We start from the raw sequence: 17,711 nt of genomic DNA, 5'->3' as shown, positions 1-17,711 counted from the left end.
GTTTCTCCATTTTTTTGCAATTCTGGGTTCCATCCTCGTTTCTCTTCAGGACAGGTTGAGTCTTCGGACTGTCCTGGTGTGGATTCTGTGGTGGATAGGTTGCAGCAGATCTGGACTCAGGTAGTGGACAATTTGATCTTGTCCCAGGAGAAAGCTCAACTTTTCGCTAATCGCAGACGCCGTGTGGGTCCCCGACTTCGTGTTGGGGATCTGGTTTGGTTATCTTCTCGTCATATTCCTATGAAGGTTTCCTCTCCTAAATTTAAACCTCGTTTTATTGGTCCGTATAGGATTTCTGAGGTTCTCAATCCTGTGTCTTTTCGTTTGATCCTCCCAGACTCCTTTTCCATACATAATGTATTCCATAGGTCGTTGTTGCGGAGATACGTGGCACCTATGGTTCCATTTGTTGAGCCTCCTGCCCCGGTTTTGGTGGAGGGGGAATTGGAGTATATTGTGGAGAAGATTTTGGATTCTCGTGTTTCTAGACGGAAACTCCAGTATCTGGTTAAATGGAAGGGTTATGCTCAGGAAGATAATTCCTGGGTTTTTGCCTCTGATGTTCATGCTTCCGATCTTGTTCGTGCCTTTCATGCGGCTCATCCTGGTCGGCCTGGGGGCTCTGGTGAGGGTTCGGTGACCCCTCCTCAAGGGGGGGGGGTACTGTTGTGAATTCTGTGGCTGAATTCACTCCTGTGGTCACAAGTGGTACTGCAGCTTCTGAGCTTCCTCCCTCAGGTGTTCTGGTGAGCTCGTTAACTGCTTCATTACTTAACTCCGCCTGATGCTGCTATCCTTGCTCCTTGTCAATGTTTCAGTGTTGGATCTGAGCTTCTCCTGATTGTTCCTGTGACCTGCTGCTCTGTATAGCTAAGTGCCTTTTGCTTTTTTGTTGCTTTTTTTCTGTCCAGCTTGTCTTTTGTTTTGCTGGAAGCTCTGAGACACAAAGGGTGTACCGCCGTGCCGTTAGTTCGGCACGGTGGGTTTTTTTTGCCCCCTTTGCGTGGTTTTGCTTTAGGGTTTTTTGTAGACTGCAAAGTTCGCTTTACTGTCCTCGCTCTGTCCTAGAATATCGGGCCCCACTTTGCTGAATCTATTTCATCCCTATGTTTTGTCTTTTCATCTTATTCACAGTCATTATATGTGGGGGGCTGCCTTTTCCTTTGGGGAATTTCTCTGGGGCAAGTCAGGCCTATTTTTCTATCTTCAGGCTAGCCAGTTTCTTAGGCTGTGCCGAGTTGCCTAGGTAGTTGTTAGGCGCAATCCACAGCCGCTTTTAGTTGTGTTTAGGATAGGATGAGGTGTGCAGTCTACAGAGTTTCCACGTCTCAGAGCTCGTTCTTGTATTTTTGGGTATTTGTCAGATCACTGTGTGCGCTCTGATCGCTAAGCACACTGTGTTTCTGGATTGCCTTCATAACACCTGTCATTAGCAAACATAACAATACTCACCCTCGGACGCGCCCTGCTTCTTTCCGGCAGCCTTCCTTCCTAAGAATCAGCCCTTCCAGGACCTTCGGTGACGTCGCGGCTTGTGATTGGTCGCGCGAGCGGTCACATGGGCGGCCGCGTGGCCAATCACAAGCCGCGACGTCACCACGACGTCACCGCAAGGTCCTGGAAGGCTGATTCTAAGGAAGGAAGGTTCCCGGTTAGTACCAGGGCGCGTCAGAGGGTAAGTATTGCGATATTTTTTATTTTAATTCTTTATTTTACACTAAAATATGGATCGCAGGGCCTGAAGGAGAGTTTCCGCTCCTTCAGACCCTGGGAACCATGGAAACCCAATGCACTGCATTGGGTTTCGAGTTTCGGCCGACCCCGACCCCGACTTTTTTATAGGATCGGCCGATTTCACTCGACCCGACTTTTGAAAAAGTCGGGTTTCGTGAAACCCGACCCGATCCTATAAAAGTAAAGGTCGCTCAACCCTATTAGTTTCAATGGCAGGTCATGGGTCTTGCAACAGGATATTTACCCAAAACACACAAGACGACTGGAGCAGTTTGAGCTTGAGAAGTGGGCCAAAATACCTGTTGAGAGGTGTAGAACTCTCATTGACAGTTACAGGAATGATTTGATTGCAGTGATTGTGTCAAAAGGTTGTGCAACTAAATTTTAAGTTAAGGGTAGCATCATTTCTGTCCAGGCCTATTTCATGAGTTTTTTTTTTTTTTTAATTCTGTCGAAAAAGATGGTTGAAAAGCAATATCTGTTCATTTTCATAAATATTTTTATATATTATTACTTTTGTAAAATTTAAGTTATTTATGTGACCATTGTGGGTTTTTCTGTCTTTAAACGAGGGGTACCAACAATTTTGACCATGTGTGTACAGTATATGACAGATTGTTTTTTGCTAGACAAAATGATGTTTTCAGAGATACCATTTTTACTTTCATTCGTCTTTTTGATTGTGTTTTATTCCAATTTTTTTCAGCAGTAAGATGATAAAGCACCTTTTTTTTGCCTTGTTTTTTATTTATTTTTTATGGCGTGTGCCATCCATACACGACAGATGTCGGAAAGGGGTTAAGATAATAGGAAAATAATAGATTCAATGTAATTTCAAGAAACAATATTCCAAATGTCAAACTCTGTTCTGCTACATCTGCTCTACTCATTTTCTTGAAATTTTGGCTAGACATTTGTTCAATATAATTAATTAAAAAAACATATTTGAGAAAATGTTCAACTTTTTTTCTGTTTATATATTTATGATATGTGTATGCTTATAAACTTTAAGATTTTGTTACTTTTCTCCCCAGAGGAGCTAAAAGGTCCTTTAGAAGAATATGTTCACAAGAGATATCCTGGTCTAGTTAAAGTAGTCCGAAATCATAAAAGAGAAGGATTAATTAGAGCTCGGATTGAAGGCTGGAAAGTTGCAACTGGACAAATCACTGGATTTTTTGATGCACATGTTGAATTTACAGCTGGCTGGTAGGTAAACAGAATAAATATTTTGTAATGATATTCATCTTACAGGAAATATAGTAGCCAAGGTAGATAAACATTAAACAGTAAAATATAAAATGTTATTTCTGTGCCAAGATATTTTCATCTGTAAGAAATTTAAAACGTATCGTGCAGTTGGCTGAAAATTTCATCATAATTATTTACTATAAAAACTTTTGGTAGGAAAATAGCGCAATAGGGTTTTATTCGAGATTAAGCAGTCAATGCAAGGTAAAAGCACTCACCAGACATAGCTTAAGACAAGCATTGGAGAGATTCGCTGCCTCAGATCCATGGATCCACAAGGGACCAGCCGTTAAGAATACAATGTAGAAGAATATGGTCAAATTCTGCGCTGCTGAATCATGTAGTCCAAAGGTATTAATAAAAGTGACCTTATTCAACATGTTTCTGAGTTTCAAAGAACTCCTTCATCTTGGTACTTCATTATGAAGGAATTCTTTGAAACTCAGAAACGCGTTGAATCAAGACCTCGTTTAACCCCTTCAGGACCTTGGGATTTTCCGCTTTTCCATGTTAATTTTTCGCTCCCCTCCTTCCCAGAGCCATAACGTTTTTATTTTTCCATCAATATGGCCATGTGAAGGCTTATTTCTTGTGGGACAAGTTGTACTTTTGAACAACATCATTGGTTTTACCATTTTGTGTACTAGAAAATGGGAAAAAAATTCCAAGTGTGGTGAAATTGCAAAAAAAGTGCAATCCCATGTGTGTTTTTTGTTTATCTAAATGCTAAAACTGACCTGCAATTATGCAATTATGTAGTCCAAAGGTATTATTAACCCATTTCCGATCTCGGATGGGATAGTACGTCCGAGGTCAGATCCCCTGCTTTGATATGGGCTCCAGCAGTGAGCCCCACATCGAAGCCGCGACATGTCATGTTTTGAACACCTGACATGTGCATGCAATAGCAGCGAGTGGAATCGCGATCCACCTGCCACTATTTACTAGTTAAATGCTGTCAAACGCTGACAGCGGCATTTAACTACCGCTTCCGGCCGTGAGGCAGGAAATGCCCGCATCGACGACCCCATCACATGATCGGGGTCAGCGATGTATCGGCATAGTAACCAGAGGCCTCCTTGAGACCTCTATGGTTACTGATGCTGGTGTGCTGTGAGCGCCACCCTGTGGTCGGCGCTCATAGCAAGTCTGCAATTCAGCTACACACGAGTGATCTGATGATTGCTGCTATTTAGCAGAGCCGATCAGGCTATGCCAGCTTGTAGCCTCCCATGGAGGCTATTGAAGCATGGCAAAAGTAAAAAAAAAATGTTTAAAAAAATATGAAATAAATAAAAAAAATATAAAAGTTTAAATCACCCCCCTTTTGACCCATTCAAAATAAAACAATAAAAAAAAATCAAACCTATACATATTTTGTATCGCCACTTGGAATTTTTTTCTAATTTTCTAGTACACGACATGGTAAAGCCAATGATGTTGTTCAAAAGTACAACTTGTCCCGCAAAAAATAAGCCCTCACATGGCTGTATTGACAGAAAAATAAAAACGTTATGGCTCTGGGAAGGAGGGGAGCGAAAATCGAACACGGAAAAACGGAAAATCCCAAGGTCATGAAGGGGTTAAAGGGAACTCAAGTGAAAACCTCACTAGTCTTTTTTTTACAAACATCCTAATTAAAATTCCACTTCCATCAACCCCACAAAGCTGAGACTGCTTGAAGAAAAATAGTGATAATGCTCCTGTGATATAATTACTTTTTTAGATATTCCGTATGCTGACTTAAGAACAACTTATAATTAACTGCTGCTCCGGTCTTCGTCTACAGTGCGGCAGGCAATCAGTGAGCTCAGCAGCTCTGTGCTTGGACTTCTTTCTACATGGTCAGATAATAAGCTCACTGATTGATCCGATGTTAGCGACACAGCCAATGTCAATCATTGGGAGCAGGGATTAAGTCTTGATGGAGGCCTGGGAAAGGTGAATATAGGGCAGTTTGTTTCTTTAATATGAAACTGTCCACCGGGATGAAATTAACTGAAAAGAGTCAATCTTTTTATTAAAGTAAAAATAAGTATAAAGAAATGGTTCATAAGATATGTGCACTATACACAAATCATTAAATGAGCTTCAGAAATCATGTGCAGACTAAAAAGTTGCCTTCATGACTGAGGCACCTTACAGTAATCCTCAGTAGTATGATTTCACCAGGTCACAGATAGTATAAAATAAAACAAGTCAAGTAATGAAGTGTTGGAGGTGAGGACCTTAAAGAGGTATGGAGCAGCAAGTTTAATTGTAAAACCCCAACTAAGCTACAGTTGGTTAAGTTTAGTCCCAATGTTTGTAGTTCTAGCAGCTTCACTTTCTGGTTTTACAGCATTGCACTGGAATTTTTACTGCCCCCTCAAAATGTTCTACATCTTTCCAACTTTGTCGCAGCTTGACCATAAACAAACAATTTCTTTCGAACTTTAGCTCCATCAACCTAACAGGCATGTACTGTAGCTAAACACCCAACTGGCGGAGAAATACTCATTTTTTATTCTGGGTTCCCTAAGTCCCACTGTGATGTGTGCATAGTGGCCAATTCATCAACGTTTTTCACCACATAACTAGCATAAAAACTTTGAAAAGATGCAGTTTATTTCTCAGTGCTTTTGGCATTTTCTTTCCATTTCGGATCATATCCACTGAAATGAGCAGATCTGGGTTTGGCCCAGGGCAGGACAGAGTGTGGTCACAGGCATTTGATTCAATGAAAAGTGCTGTTTTTTATGTAAGAAATGCTACTCCAGTACTTGTAGTTCTGTGATCAATTGTGATCATGGCCTTTTCTCCCTGATTGTCTCTTTTGCAACAGGCTAGCCACCTGCACATAAGTCCAAAAGTCCCTCTGCATGTTCAATACAATACCCTTTATAATCCTTTCATATGGCATGGTTGAGTCTTTCTCTCCTCAATCGCTGTCCTGCTGTGTATGATGCATCATGTGTATGATGCATTCTTCATGTGGATGCCCCAAATTTCACTCCTGTGCAGGTGAACATTGCTTTGGAGCTACTCCGGGTCATCAATGCTTTAATGTCTTCTCCCAACACAAGCACATTGCAGTACTAATCATCATCCACATGAAGCAGAGCAAAAAACTAATGGGACTGAAGAGGCACAGAGCAAGACCAGAGATGCTCATTGGACCGTACCATATGATGGGATTATAAAAGATATTTTTTGGGATATGCAGAGGGGGCTGGGGGCTTGCATGCAGGTTGCTAGCCTACTATAACATATGCGGTAAAATGGTGACCTTAGTCAATATTGGGAAAACCTGGTGACAGGATCCTTTTAAAGAGAACTTGGATAAAAAACTGTAAACTCAAATAGAAATCTTACTAAATGAATAAATGTTATTGAAATCTAAATGGAACAGTTACAAAGGAGCTGAAAGTTTCCAATGGATTTCATTAATGTGAAGTAAGTTTTATAACATGTGCTAGAGTGTGAATATTTTGTTAGCTACTGTGCTATTTGGACATGATTTGTTCTTTTAATAAAGGTTCCAGATGGATTACCCAAGTATTTCCTAATTGGAAAGTCAAAAAAATTATTTCTGTGGAATGTGGAAATTTTTGCGCTAATTGATCAATAAAATACAGTACATTTCTTTTGTAACGTCATTGCTGCTAATTATAAGCATAAATATTATTGTGCTTCCACTTGTGTATCTTTATATATGCATCTATTTTGGTATTAAAATTTTAACTAGTCAAGAACCTACATCTCTAGTTTTTATTTTCCATCTGTGAATTGTCATATTTTTTATTTTTTGTGATAAGGAGACGCCCAGTAGGTAATATAATATCTCCTTGTTTTTTTAAAAAATTTCTATGCCATGCACAAGGCAAGTCAAGCATGCCAAGATGAGGAGACTTTTAAGCCACAATGGTCCTGTGGGAAATATGCAAATTGTCTCTTCAGCGAGGAAGAGGACCAGAATGCTAGTGCCAGCTATAGGACGTAGCAATCCTAAAAGTCAATATCGAGCATTTATCGAGCCTTGTCATATGACTTAGAATAAAAGCCAAAACCAGAATCTCAATTTGCACACACTGTGTTTTGGGGTGCTGCCCCTCATCAGTGCAAAGTTTGAGATCTGATTAAGTTGGGTGAGAGGCCTCTGACCTGGATCAAAACACAGCAGTTGAAACTTTTTCCCAGACTATTCTTTTTGGTATAATTTTGAGGTTAATGACATGAAAACTATATTTTTACACTATGGTGGTTGATTCAGAAGAACATAACATTTTGCATTAATTGGAAATGTGTGAATACTATGCATATAAGTTTCACAACCAATTTTACCAATAGTTGGATATTGGTCACAAAAACACTGAACTTTAGGAAGGCAAAGTTTGACCAGCTTAGAGATGCCCTTAATCTGGTAGACTGGGACAATATCCTCAGAAATAAGAATACAGATAATAAATGGGAAATGTTTAAGAACATCCTAAATAGGCAGTGTAAGCGGTTTATACCTTGTGGGAATAAAAGGACTAGAAATAGGAAAAACCCAATGTGGCTAAACAAAGAAGTAAGACAGGCAATTAACAGTAAAAAGAAAGCATTTGCACTACTAAAGCAGGATGGCACCATTGAAGCTCTAAAAAACTATAGGGAGAAAAATACTTTATCTAAAAAACTAATTAAAGCTGCCAATAAGGAAACAGAGAAGCACATTGCTAAGGAGAGTAAAACTAATCCCAAACTGTTCTTCAACTATATCAATAGTAAAAGAATAAAAACTGAAAATGTAGGCCCCTTAAAAAATAGTGAGGAAAGAATGGTTGTAGATGACGAGGAAAAAGCTAATATATTAAACACCTTCTTCTCCACGGTATTCACGGTGGAAAATGAAATGCTAGGTGAAATTCCAAGAAACAATGAAAACCCTATATTAAGGGTCACCAATCTAACCCAAGAAGAGGTGCGAAACCGGCTAAATAAGATCAAAATAGATAAATCTCCGGGTCCGGATGGCATACACCCACGAGTACTAAGAGAACTAAGTAATGTAATAGATAAACCATTATTTCTTATTTTTAGGGACTCTATAGCGACAGGGTCTGTTCCGCAGGACTGGCGCATAGCATATGTGGTGCCAATATTCAAAAAGGGCTCTAAAAGTGAACCTGGAAATTATAGGCCAGTAAGTCTAACCTCTATTGTTGGTAAAATATTTGAAGGGTTTCTGAGGGATGTTATTCTGGATTATCTCAATGAGAATAACTGTTTAACTCCATATCAGCATGGGTTTATGAGAAATCGCTCCTGTCAAACCAATCTAATCAGTTTTTATGAAGAGGTAAGCTATAGGCTGGACCACGGGGAGTCATTGGACGTGGTCTATCTCGATTTTTCCAAAGCGTTTGATACCGTTCCGCACAAGAGGTTGGTACACAAAATGAGAATGCTTGGTCTGGGGGAAAATGTGTGTAAATGGGTTAGTAACTGGCTTAGTGATAGAAAGCAGAGGGTGGTTATAAATGGTATAGTCTCTAACTGGGTCGCTGTGACCAGTGGGGTACCGCAGGGGTCAGTATTGGGACCTGTTCTCTTTAACATATTCATTAATGATCTGGTAGAAGGTTTACACAGTAAAATATCGATATTTGCAGATGATACAAAACTATGTAAATCAGTTAATACAAGAGAAGATAGTATTCTGCTACAGATGGATCTGGATAAGTTGGAAACTTGGGCTGAAAGGTGGCAGATGAGGTTTAACAATGATAAATGTAAGGTTATACACATGGGAAGAAGGAATCAATATCACCATTACACACTGAATGGGAAACCACTGGGTAAATCTGACAGGGAGAAGGACTTGGGGATCCTAGTTAATGATAAACTTACCTGGAGCAGCCAGTGCCAGGCAGCAGCTGCCAAGGCAAACAGGATCATGGGGTGCATTAAAAGAGGTCTGGATACACATGATGATTATACTGCCTCTGTACAAATCCCTAGTTAGACCGCACATGGAGTACTGTGTCCAGTTTTGGGCACCGGTGCTCAGGAAGGATATAATGGAACTAGAGAGAGTACAAAGGAGGGCAACAAAATTAATAAAGGGGATGGGAGAACTACAATACCCAGATAGATTAGCGAAATTAGGATTATTTAGTCTAGAAAAAAGACGACTGAGGGGCGATCTAATAACCATGTATAAGTATATAAGGGGACAATACAAATATCTCGCTGAGGATCTGTTTATACCAAGGAAGGTGACGGGCACAAGGGGGCATTCTTTGCGTCTGGAGGAGAGAAGGTTTTTCCACCAACATAGAAGAGGATTCTTTACTGTTAGGGCAGTGAGAATCTGGAATTGCTTGCCTGAGGAGGTGGTGATGGCGAACTCAGTCGAGGGGTTCAAGAGAGGCCTGGATGTCTTCCTGGAGCAGAACAATATTGTATCATACAATTATTAGGTTCTGTAGAAGGATGTAGATCTGGGGATTTATTATGATGGAATATAGGCTGAACTGGATGGACAAATGTCTTTTTTCGGCCTTACTAACTATGTTACTATGTTACTATGGTAATTTTAGAGTTTGCAAGAATCATTCCGAATGACCCTGTCCACCAGCCACTTTAATAATCTGTGACCGTAGGATGGGAATAATGAAAATTGCTTCTCACGTAACTACATCCACAGTTCTTCTTTTGATTAGCTAACTTGACACAACTTGATCATTAGGTAAGAGGCAGTTCTCATGTCTCCCATCCTGTGGCCACAGTTTACTGACTTGGCCAAAGAACAGGTTGGTGCATCCCAATCCCCACCAACTCTAGTTAATTTGCTACCTATGTTAATATGTAATCTTAGTAAAGTGAATATTTCATAGACTAATTTTGCAATTCACAATTTACATGTTTAAGAGATGAATTGGTGTGTTCAGTATTGACATAATAAAGCAGAGCTGGAATCAAAACTGTTTTTCGAGTTTTACAGTAAATGTCTGTCCAGTTTATAAATCTATTTATCATTAAGCCATAACCTCTAGATTTGCTATCATAAAATACATAGTTTACTTTTCTTTTTGTTTTTGTAGTTGTATGCCAAAGCTACTGACTATTATATTTTATGAAAATTATCTTAATCACAACTCATTTTACAGGGCAGAGCCAGTTTTGTCTCGAATACAAGAAAATCGAAAGAGAGTAATTTTACCCTCAATAGACAATATTAAGCAAGATACATTTGAAGTTCAGAGATATGAAAATTCAGCACATGGATACAGCTGGGAACTCTGGTGCATGTATATAAGCCCTCCAAAAGACTGGTGGGATGCAGGGGATCCATCTTTACCAATCAGGTAGGTAAAGCTTAATCAACTAATTCATGAAAATATAATGTCATTTATATTATTCAACAGGAAAACATTTAATGTGACTTACCTTTATGACTTATTTTTATTCTTTTTTATTATGTTTTTATAACCCTATATAATATAGCATGGACAATTAATTCAGAACCAAATGTAGCATTCAGAAATATGGCATAATATATAGTGTAACTAACCTGATGAATTACTACTGTTTAACTAGTTTTGATACATCTTAGATAAATTATTATTATTACTTTTATTATCTAAACTTGCACAAGATCAATCTTCCTACAGATCGGTCCTCCATCAAGTCACATTGGCTCAAGATCGCTCCAAAGGCCATTAAATAATAAATTATCTACTTAGGCTGCTTTCACACATCAGGTTTTTTGTTTCAGGCACAACCCGGCAATTTTTGTAAAAAACGGATCAGGTTTTTTTTACGCCGGATCTGTTTTTTTCCCATAGAGTTGTATTAGCGCTAGATTGTGCATGATGGCCACATGTTTCATCTGTTTTTTTGCCGGATCCGTGCAAATAGTCTTTTCCGACGGACAGACAAAATGTCCACTGCAACATTTTTTTGTCCGGCGGAAAAAAACGCACAGTGACGGAATCTGCCAAAAACAGATGAAACGGAGGTGTGAAAGAAGAATCCGGCGTTTTCACAGTATTTTCTATGCAAATCATTGACATGTTCCGTTCTGGGGTCTCTCTCTCTCTCTCTCCCTCCTCCCGGAACCAGGAACACCAAAAATGCATTGATAGATCCTTCTTACTGGTGTGCCAAGTGTTTGCTATGCAAAGACTTTTTTAAAGAACGATTTAGTTCAGTTGTCTAATAAAGTCTCACAAAGTTTGAACCACCTCCCCCTTCAGCTGGATAATTTCTCCTCTTATCTCCACAAAAAATACATGCGCATTATGGTACACCGGATCCGGCTAAAAAACGGATCCGGCGCATCAGTTTTTTGCAAAAAAAGTCGGATCCGTTCTTTACAACATTAGCCGGATTTAGCCTGACACAAAAAACCTGATGTGTGAAAGTAGCCTTAAAGGAGTCCTTTGCTTTGACCAATATCCACATGTTAAAAGGACTCCTTGTCAGACTACAATGGTCTCTCCTTGATTCGAAGAAATTAGTCATTAGCTGTTGGGGAAATTATGGAAATAAGGCATTACTGTGTGAATTCAAATCAATTTACTGTCTGTGTAATGAAGGGCAAAAAGGTACTCCAGGTCCCAGAGATTCACTGTGCAACAAGTCTCTTCTCTGGCCAAAAGATGGACATTTTCAATAGGAGACGTCCTTTATTAACTACCCCTTTAAAAGGAATCTCTCACCAGTTGTTTGCTTTCCCATCTGATAGTAGTATGATATAGGGCTAGAAACCCTGATTCCAGTGATGTATAGCATACTGGGCGTAGTGCTACTGTTTTAATAAAATTACTGTTTCATCTGCTGCAGATAACCAGTTATCTGATTGCTGAGCGGTATATAACCCCGCCCACACCGCTGATTGGCAACTTTCTGCATATGCAGAGTATAATGAGATAACCTACTATATTTATGCCTGACTAAATCAAAGACATTCTTGACTGTATATGTGAGTTGTTTCCATTATCATCTCTTTTACTCTATGTCAGTGTTCCCCAACTCCGGTCCTCAAGAGCCACCAACAGGTCATGTTTTCAGGATTTCCTTAGTATTGCACAGGTGATAATTGCATCACCTGCACAGACAACAATTCCATCACCTGTGACAACAAAAAAATGGAGTTCTATACGGTAGTTATAAATATAAGTATATTTTATTTTTATTACATAGAAAAATTTAACCATAACTTAACAAACAGAAGCAAGGAGACCCTAGTACAAAAACATCCTAATCCCAGGCACGGAAATTTGTACTATCACCATGGTATTGGTAACAAAGCACCCATATTGGTATATATTCCCATATATCCCATATATTCCCTCTTTGAGAAAGTTACGCGAAACGCGCGTTAGGGGGGTCTATCCAGGGTCCCAGGCGCCGGTCACTCACACCATGGGTAAGATAGTTTGCTTCCTATATGCATTTTAATGGTTTTGTTTCCTCCATGTATGGGTGACACTTGTCTATATGGAAACAACTACTGCTTATTGATATATGGTGCTTTTTACTATATGCTATTGTTAGCCAGTTATATACGGCAATACACCATATCTCTTTATATACCAATATGGGTGCTTTGTTACCAATACCATGGTGATAGCACAAATTTCCGTGCCTAGGATTAGGCTGTTTTTGTACTAGGGTCTCCTTGCTTCTGTTTGTTAACTTATGGTTAAATTTTTCTATGTAATAAAAATAAAATATACTTATATTTATAACTATCGTATAGAACTCCATTTTTTTTTGTTGTCTCAAGTATTAGGAGTATTTGTTACTGTCCCTAAATATCTACATGGATAGAATTAGACATTTATCTAAATTTTTAGATGTGTTATGTGGGATCCATGTTATTTCTGTGAGTGTGTTCAAATTCCATCACCTGTGCAATACTAAGGAAATCCTGAAAACATGACCTGTTGGTGGCTCTTGAGGACTGGAGTTGGGGAACACTGCTCTATGTCCTAAGCCTGTATATTGGCACACATGGTTCCTACAGTTCTGTATCACCAAGCCACAGGCACTCTAACTCCTAACTAACTAACTTTACTCCTTGTAAAATGAATGCTTAAATGATAAAATACTTCAATTATAATTTTGTCTTCATTGATTCTGTCCGAATACTTGAGACAATAATTGTATTCCTCTGTATGAATTTGGCATATGCTGAGCAAAAGCTTGAATTATGTTATGGATTTCTACAATTCGGAAAATGTTAAAGATTTCATATAGTTGTTTCATGGGCAAAATGGTGCATGATATAATAATTTCTATGTAAAAAATTAATATCTTAAAGACAAAATTGATTGATTAAAATTACAATAAAGATAAAGAGTGTTTAAGTTTAGGGTATGGATAACTATCTACTCTTAATTATGAATATGCGTGTAAGAAAATTTAGTGACATTTAGCTAAAAAGTGGCAAAAATATAGTACTATTTAAATTGAAACTTGCGCAAAAAATAACACACTATAGTATATGCGTCTTTAATCCTTTGGTATAATATTTTCATAAACAGAATAATAGCTCAGACTTCAGAAATAGAAAGTGTACTGTAAGAAAGAGAAGATATTTAAAAAGTAAAGATCTCCTTCACACAATAAAATGCTAGAACTCAAAGATTAACTGTTTGGCCAGTGAAAAATGCATCGATTGATTAAATTCAACACAAAAAAGGTTGTATTCGCATTTGAGTGTAATCATAAGAATGCATTTACTATGTCTTCCCCTAAAATAGATGAAAAGAACATTTAAAATAATTGAATTTAAGAAAATTATTTGAAAAGTAGAACTGCATTTTATAACGTTTTGTAGTTTCTACCCGAGCTGTCAGGATGACAGTTTTAAGCATATTTTATATATTTTCAGCATATGGATATATTTCATACTTTGGCATAACAATTTATATTCTTCACACAATGTAAGTATAAAAAATATCTTGGAAATATTTAATGCAGTTAGACACAAATAATATGAAAACAATTTGAAAAGATCTATTTATGTAATGGGCACTAATGAATATTGATGTGAACAGCATATCTCAGGCTATTTGCAAGGTCAAAGATTTTTGCCATGCTCTACTCTATGTAAATGCAGCATGAACTCTCCTTTATAAACCCGATGCCATTTTGTAATTGATGCAAATGAGTTTGGTATGTTTAATACATGATCTGCATTAAATGGTAAATTTTAGTGGCAGTAAGTCTCTGAGAGACTTAAAGTCCTGTAGCTAAGCCGATCCTTGGCCTTTATAAACAGTACTATATAAGTATGTGACCATTTTCCCTATTTCTAATTGACTTTGAGAAGGATAGAATTTCCCAAATAGCCACAATGTTGCTTTCAAAGGAAAGAATAGACAGCGTGAATTCTCCACTGCCGTTCTGAATGCTGTCCCTACTTCACGCTACTTGAACAAACCTTCCTGATTAGCCAGAATCCATTATAATTGTGTAAGCATAAATTAAAAAGCTTGTACTGTATTACAGCTTCAGTATTGAAGTTGCTTATGTCAAGATGGTCAGATTAATATTTGATGACTTGAAAAATACATTGACCTTCCATATATGACATTGACTCAACATTTTTATATTTTGTCTTCATATAAGGCTATGTGCCCACATCTCCTCAGCATTTCTGCAACTCCCGGAATTCGCATGCGTTTCCCCACAAAACACAAGCGTTTTGCAAGCGTTTTTAGCTTGCAGAATGCTTGCGTTTTCCAAGTGATTTGAAACCTTGCTTGGAAGTGATTGACAGGTTGGTCACACTTATCAAGCATAGTGCTTGATAAGTGTGACCAATTTTTTACTATTGATGCTGCTTTGTGACGTCACAGTCGCGTGACCACGATGTCATTCCAGGTGATTCGCGCAATGCCGCCGCATGCATCGCTGAGAGCCGGGAGGACTTCGGGGTCCATCAGATGGTAAGTATATCCCTATTTTTAATTATAATTCTTTTTTCTACAGAAATATGATTCCCAAGGGCCTGGACGAGAGTCTCCTCTCCTCCAGACCTGGGTACCATCCACACATGAAGTGCTCTCTTTACGCATGGGGGGCATAGCCACATGCATAAAGTGAGCGTTTCAATGCAATCCAATGGCTGCATAATCTCCGCGATTCCACAGAAATAATGAACATGCTGCGGATTTTAACGCTATGTGATTCCACAGCAGGAAAATCTGCAGCATGGGCACAGCAACTGCGGAATCCCATAGGATTGCATGGCAATGCGTTTTTAAGCATTTTTATGCATTTCCACTGTGGCAAAAAGTGGCAGAAATGCATAAAAATGCAACATGGGCACACAGCCTAAGTGATCTTTTCCCTTAGTTGTAATACATCCTTAAAGAAGTTTGCCAATTTAAATATGTAGGAGGCATGGTTTTGTGTTACTTACTAAAATATAAGAATTACAGGTTCTACAGTTTTCGTTTTTCTAACCTTCCTCACAGACTGCATAGTGCTCCTGTCAAAATTTGATGTTGATGAATGACTGTATGGCCTGTTTAAAAAATGGTTTATCCATGGAGCAAAGCAGCTTAGAGGGGTTTTCCTTAGAAAAAAGTTAATTTTAATCACCATTTAAGTCAATAAATCTTTGAATAATAACAGGTTCCACAATTGGATGTTTTAAAAAACGTTCCTGTGCTGAGATAATCTTGTAAATGTGCCCCTGCTGTGTACTGTGTAATGGTTGTGTCTGACCATACAGGAACATGGTCTGATCATACCCCAGCTCCTGGGCAGGGGAGGAAGCAAGAGAGGATACAGACAGGACAGCATTTGATCTCAAATTATTATTACTTTCAGGTAAAATACTGCTTAAAAACATACAATGAAATGTTTTGCCCCACAAAAAATCAACTGTGGTCCCCTGCTGTATTGTCTATATACTCTCTTTTGTCTCCTAAGCCCCCCTGCCCAGGAGCTGTGGTATGATCAGAACATGTTCCTGTATGGTCAGACACGGCCATTACACAGTACACAGCAGGGGCATATCTGAGCGCAGAAAGATTTTTTTACACGTTCAATTGTGGAATTCATTATTCAAAGATCTTTAAATTAAAATGTACTTTGTTTGTAGGAAAACCTCTTTTTCACATACTGATCGGCTTCTTCTCACTATAACAGTTAACAATGATAAAACCATTGCATATATAAAAACAAAAATCAAGGTTTTTGATTGTAAACATTGCTTATATTATATTAACATTTTCATAAACAGACAAATGCTTTATTTCACCAGATTCCATGTATGTGCTATAAATATCTACTATACAATTGTCTAAGGGTCACTTCCGTCTTTCTGTCTGTCTGTCTTTCTGTCTGTCTGTCACGGATATTCATTGGTCGCGGCCTCTGTCTGTCATGAAATCCAAGTCGCTGATTGGTCGTGGCAAAACCCCCACGACCTTTGCCACGTCCAATCAGCGATGGCCACACTCCGGCAGCAATATGGCCGCTGTTTCCTTCCCGCAATCAGTGCCCGCTCCATACTCCCCTCCAGTCATCCAGTCAGCCCTCATTCAGGGTTAATGCCAGCGTTACCAGAGCGCGGTGTAACGCACTCCGGTTACGCAGCTATTAACCCTGTGTGACCAACTTTTTACTATTGATGCTGCATATGCAGCATCAATAGTAAAAAGATCTAATGTTACAAATAATAATAAAAAAGGTTATTCTCACCCTCCGACGTGGCGTCCTGTCCTCGGCAGTGCAAGTGGCAGGATCCGGTGCTAAGGATGCTATGCAAGAAGGACCTGCTATGACGTCACGGCCATGTGACCGTGACGTCATCACAGGTCCTGCGCTCATACCAACCCTGGGACCGGAAGCTGCCGCGTGCAACACACAGACGACAGGACTACGACAGGTCTACAATGGGCCCTCGGAAGGTGAGTATATGTTTATTTTTTATTTTTTAACCTGTTACATACGTGGCTGGGCAATATACTACGTCACTGGGCAATATACTACATGACTGGGCAATATACTACATGACTGGGCAATATACTATGTGACTGGGCAATATACTACGTGGCTGGGCAATATACTATATGGCTGGGCAATATACTATGTGACTGGGCAATATACTACGTGGCTGGGCAATATACTATATGGCTGGGCAATATACTATGTCAAAGGGCAATATACTATGTACCGGGCAATATACTACATGACTGGGCAATATACTACGTGGCTGGGCAATATACTACGTGGCTGGGCAATATACTACGTAGCTGGGCAATATACTACGTGGTTGGGCAATATACTACGTGGCTGCCCAATATAATACGTGGGCTGTGCAATATACTAAGTGGACATGCATATTCTAGAATACCCGATGCGCTAGAATCGGGCCACCATGAAGTATGAAAATATCCAAGCAAAATATAAAATGTTTAAACATAATTGCATGTCCTCAACACATCTAAGGTCATATGTATATCCATATAAAGTGCACTAAAAGTAAATAATAATAATAATAATAATATCCACATAAATTGTTTTTTTCTTCATGGAATATCTTCATAAATTATTCTGAATAACATTCAGTCTTTGCAAATAAACACTAAGCTGCAAACACAGGTAGGGTTATGGAGAATCAGAAACAGAGATTGGTATGTAGATACACCTGCAATGTTTTGGGTCTCTTTCCTTCTCTTTCAAGCATACGTCATGTACCTTCTACACTGCTAATAAAGTAACACCCATGT

The 17,711-nt window shown here is 38.9% G+C and overlaps 1 protein-coding gene across 1 annotated transcript in view; it reads left to right on the top strand.

Annotated features, from left to right (window-relative positions):
• The window catches only part of GALNT17 (polypeptide N-acetylgalactosaminyltransferase 17), a 935,232-nt gene that overhangs the window by 463,181 nt on the left and 454,340 nt on the right, over positions 1 to 17,711 (top strand). The window contains exons 4-5 of the mRNA XM_069757424.1: positions 2,769 to 2,943; positions 10,122 to 10,319. Coding sequence (XP_069613525.1) covers positions 2,769 to 2,943; positions 10,122 to 10,319 — 373 coding nt within the window. The remainder of the gene's footprint in view (positions 1 to 2,768; positions 2,944 to 10,121; positions 10,320 to 17,711) is intronic.

This window comes from Ranitomeya imitator, chromosome 3, assembly GCF_032444005.1.
Source record: "Ranitomeya imitator isolate aRanImi1 chromosome 3, aRanImi1.pri, whole genome shotgun sequence".
Lineage (NCBI taxonomy): Eukaryota > Metazoa > Chordata > Amphibia > Anura > Dendrobatidae > Ranitomeya > Ranitomeya imitator.
The sequence above is the reverse complement of the archived record's forward strand: the minus strand, read 5'-3'. Positions and strand labels throughout refer to the sequence as shown.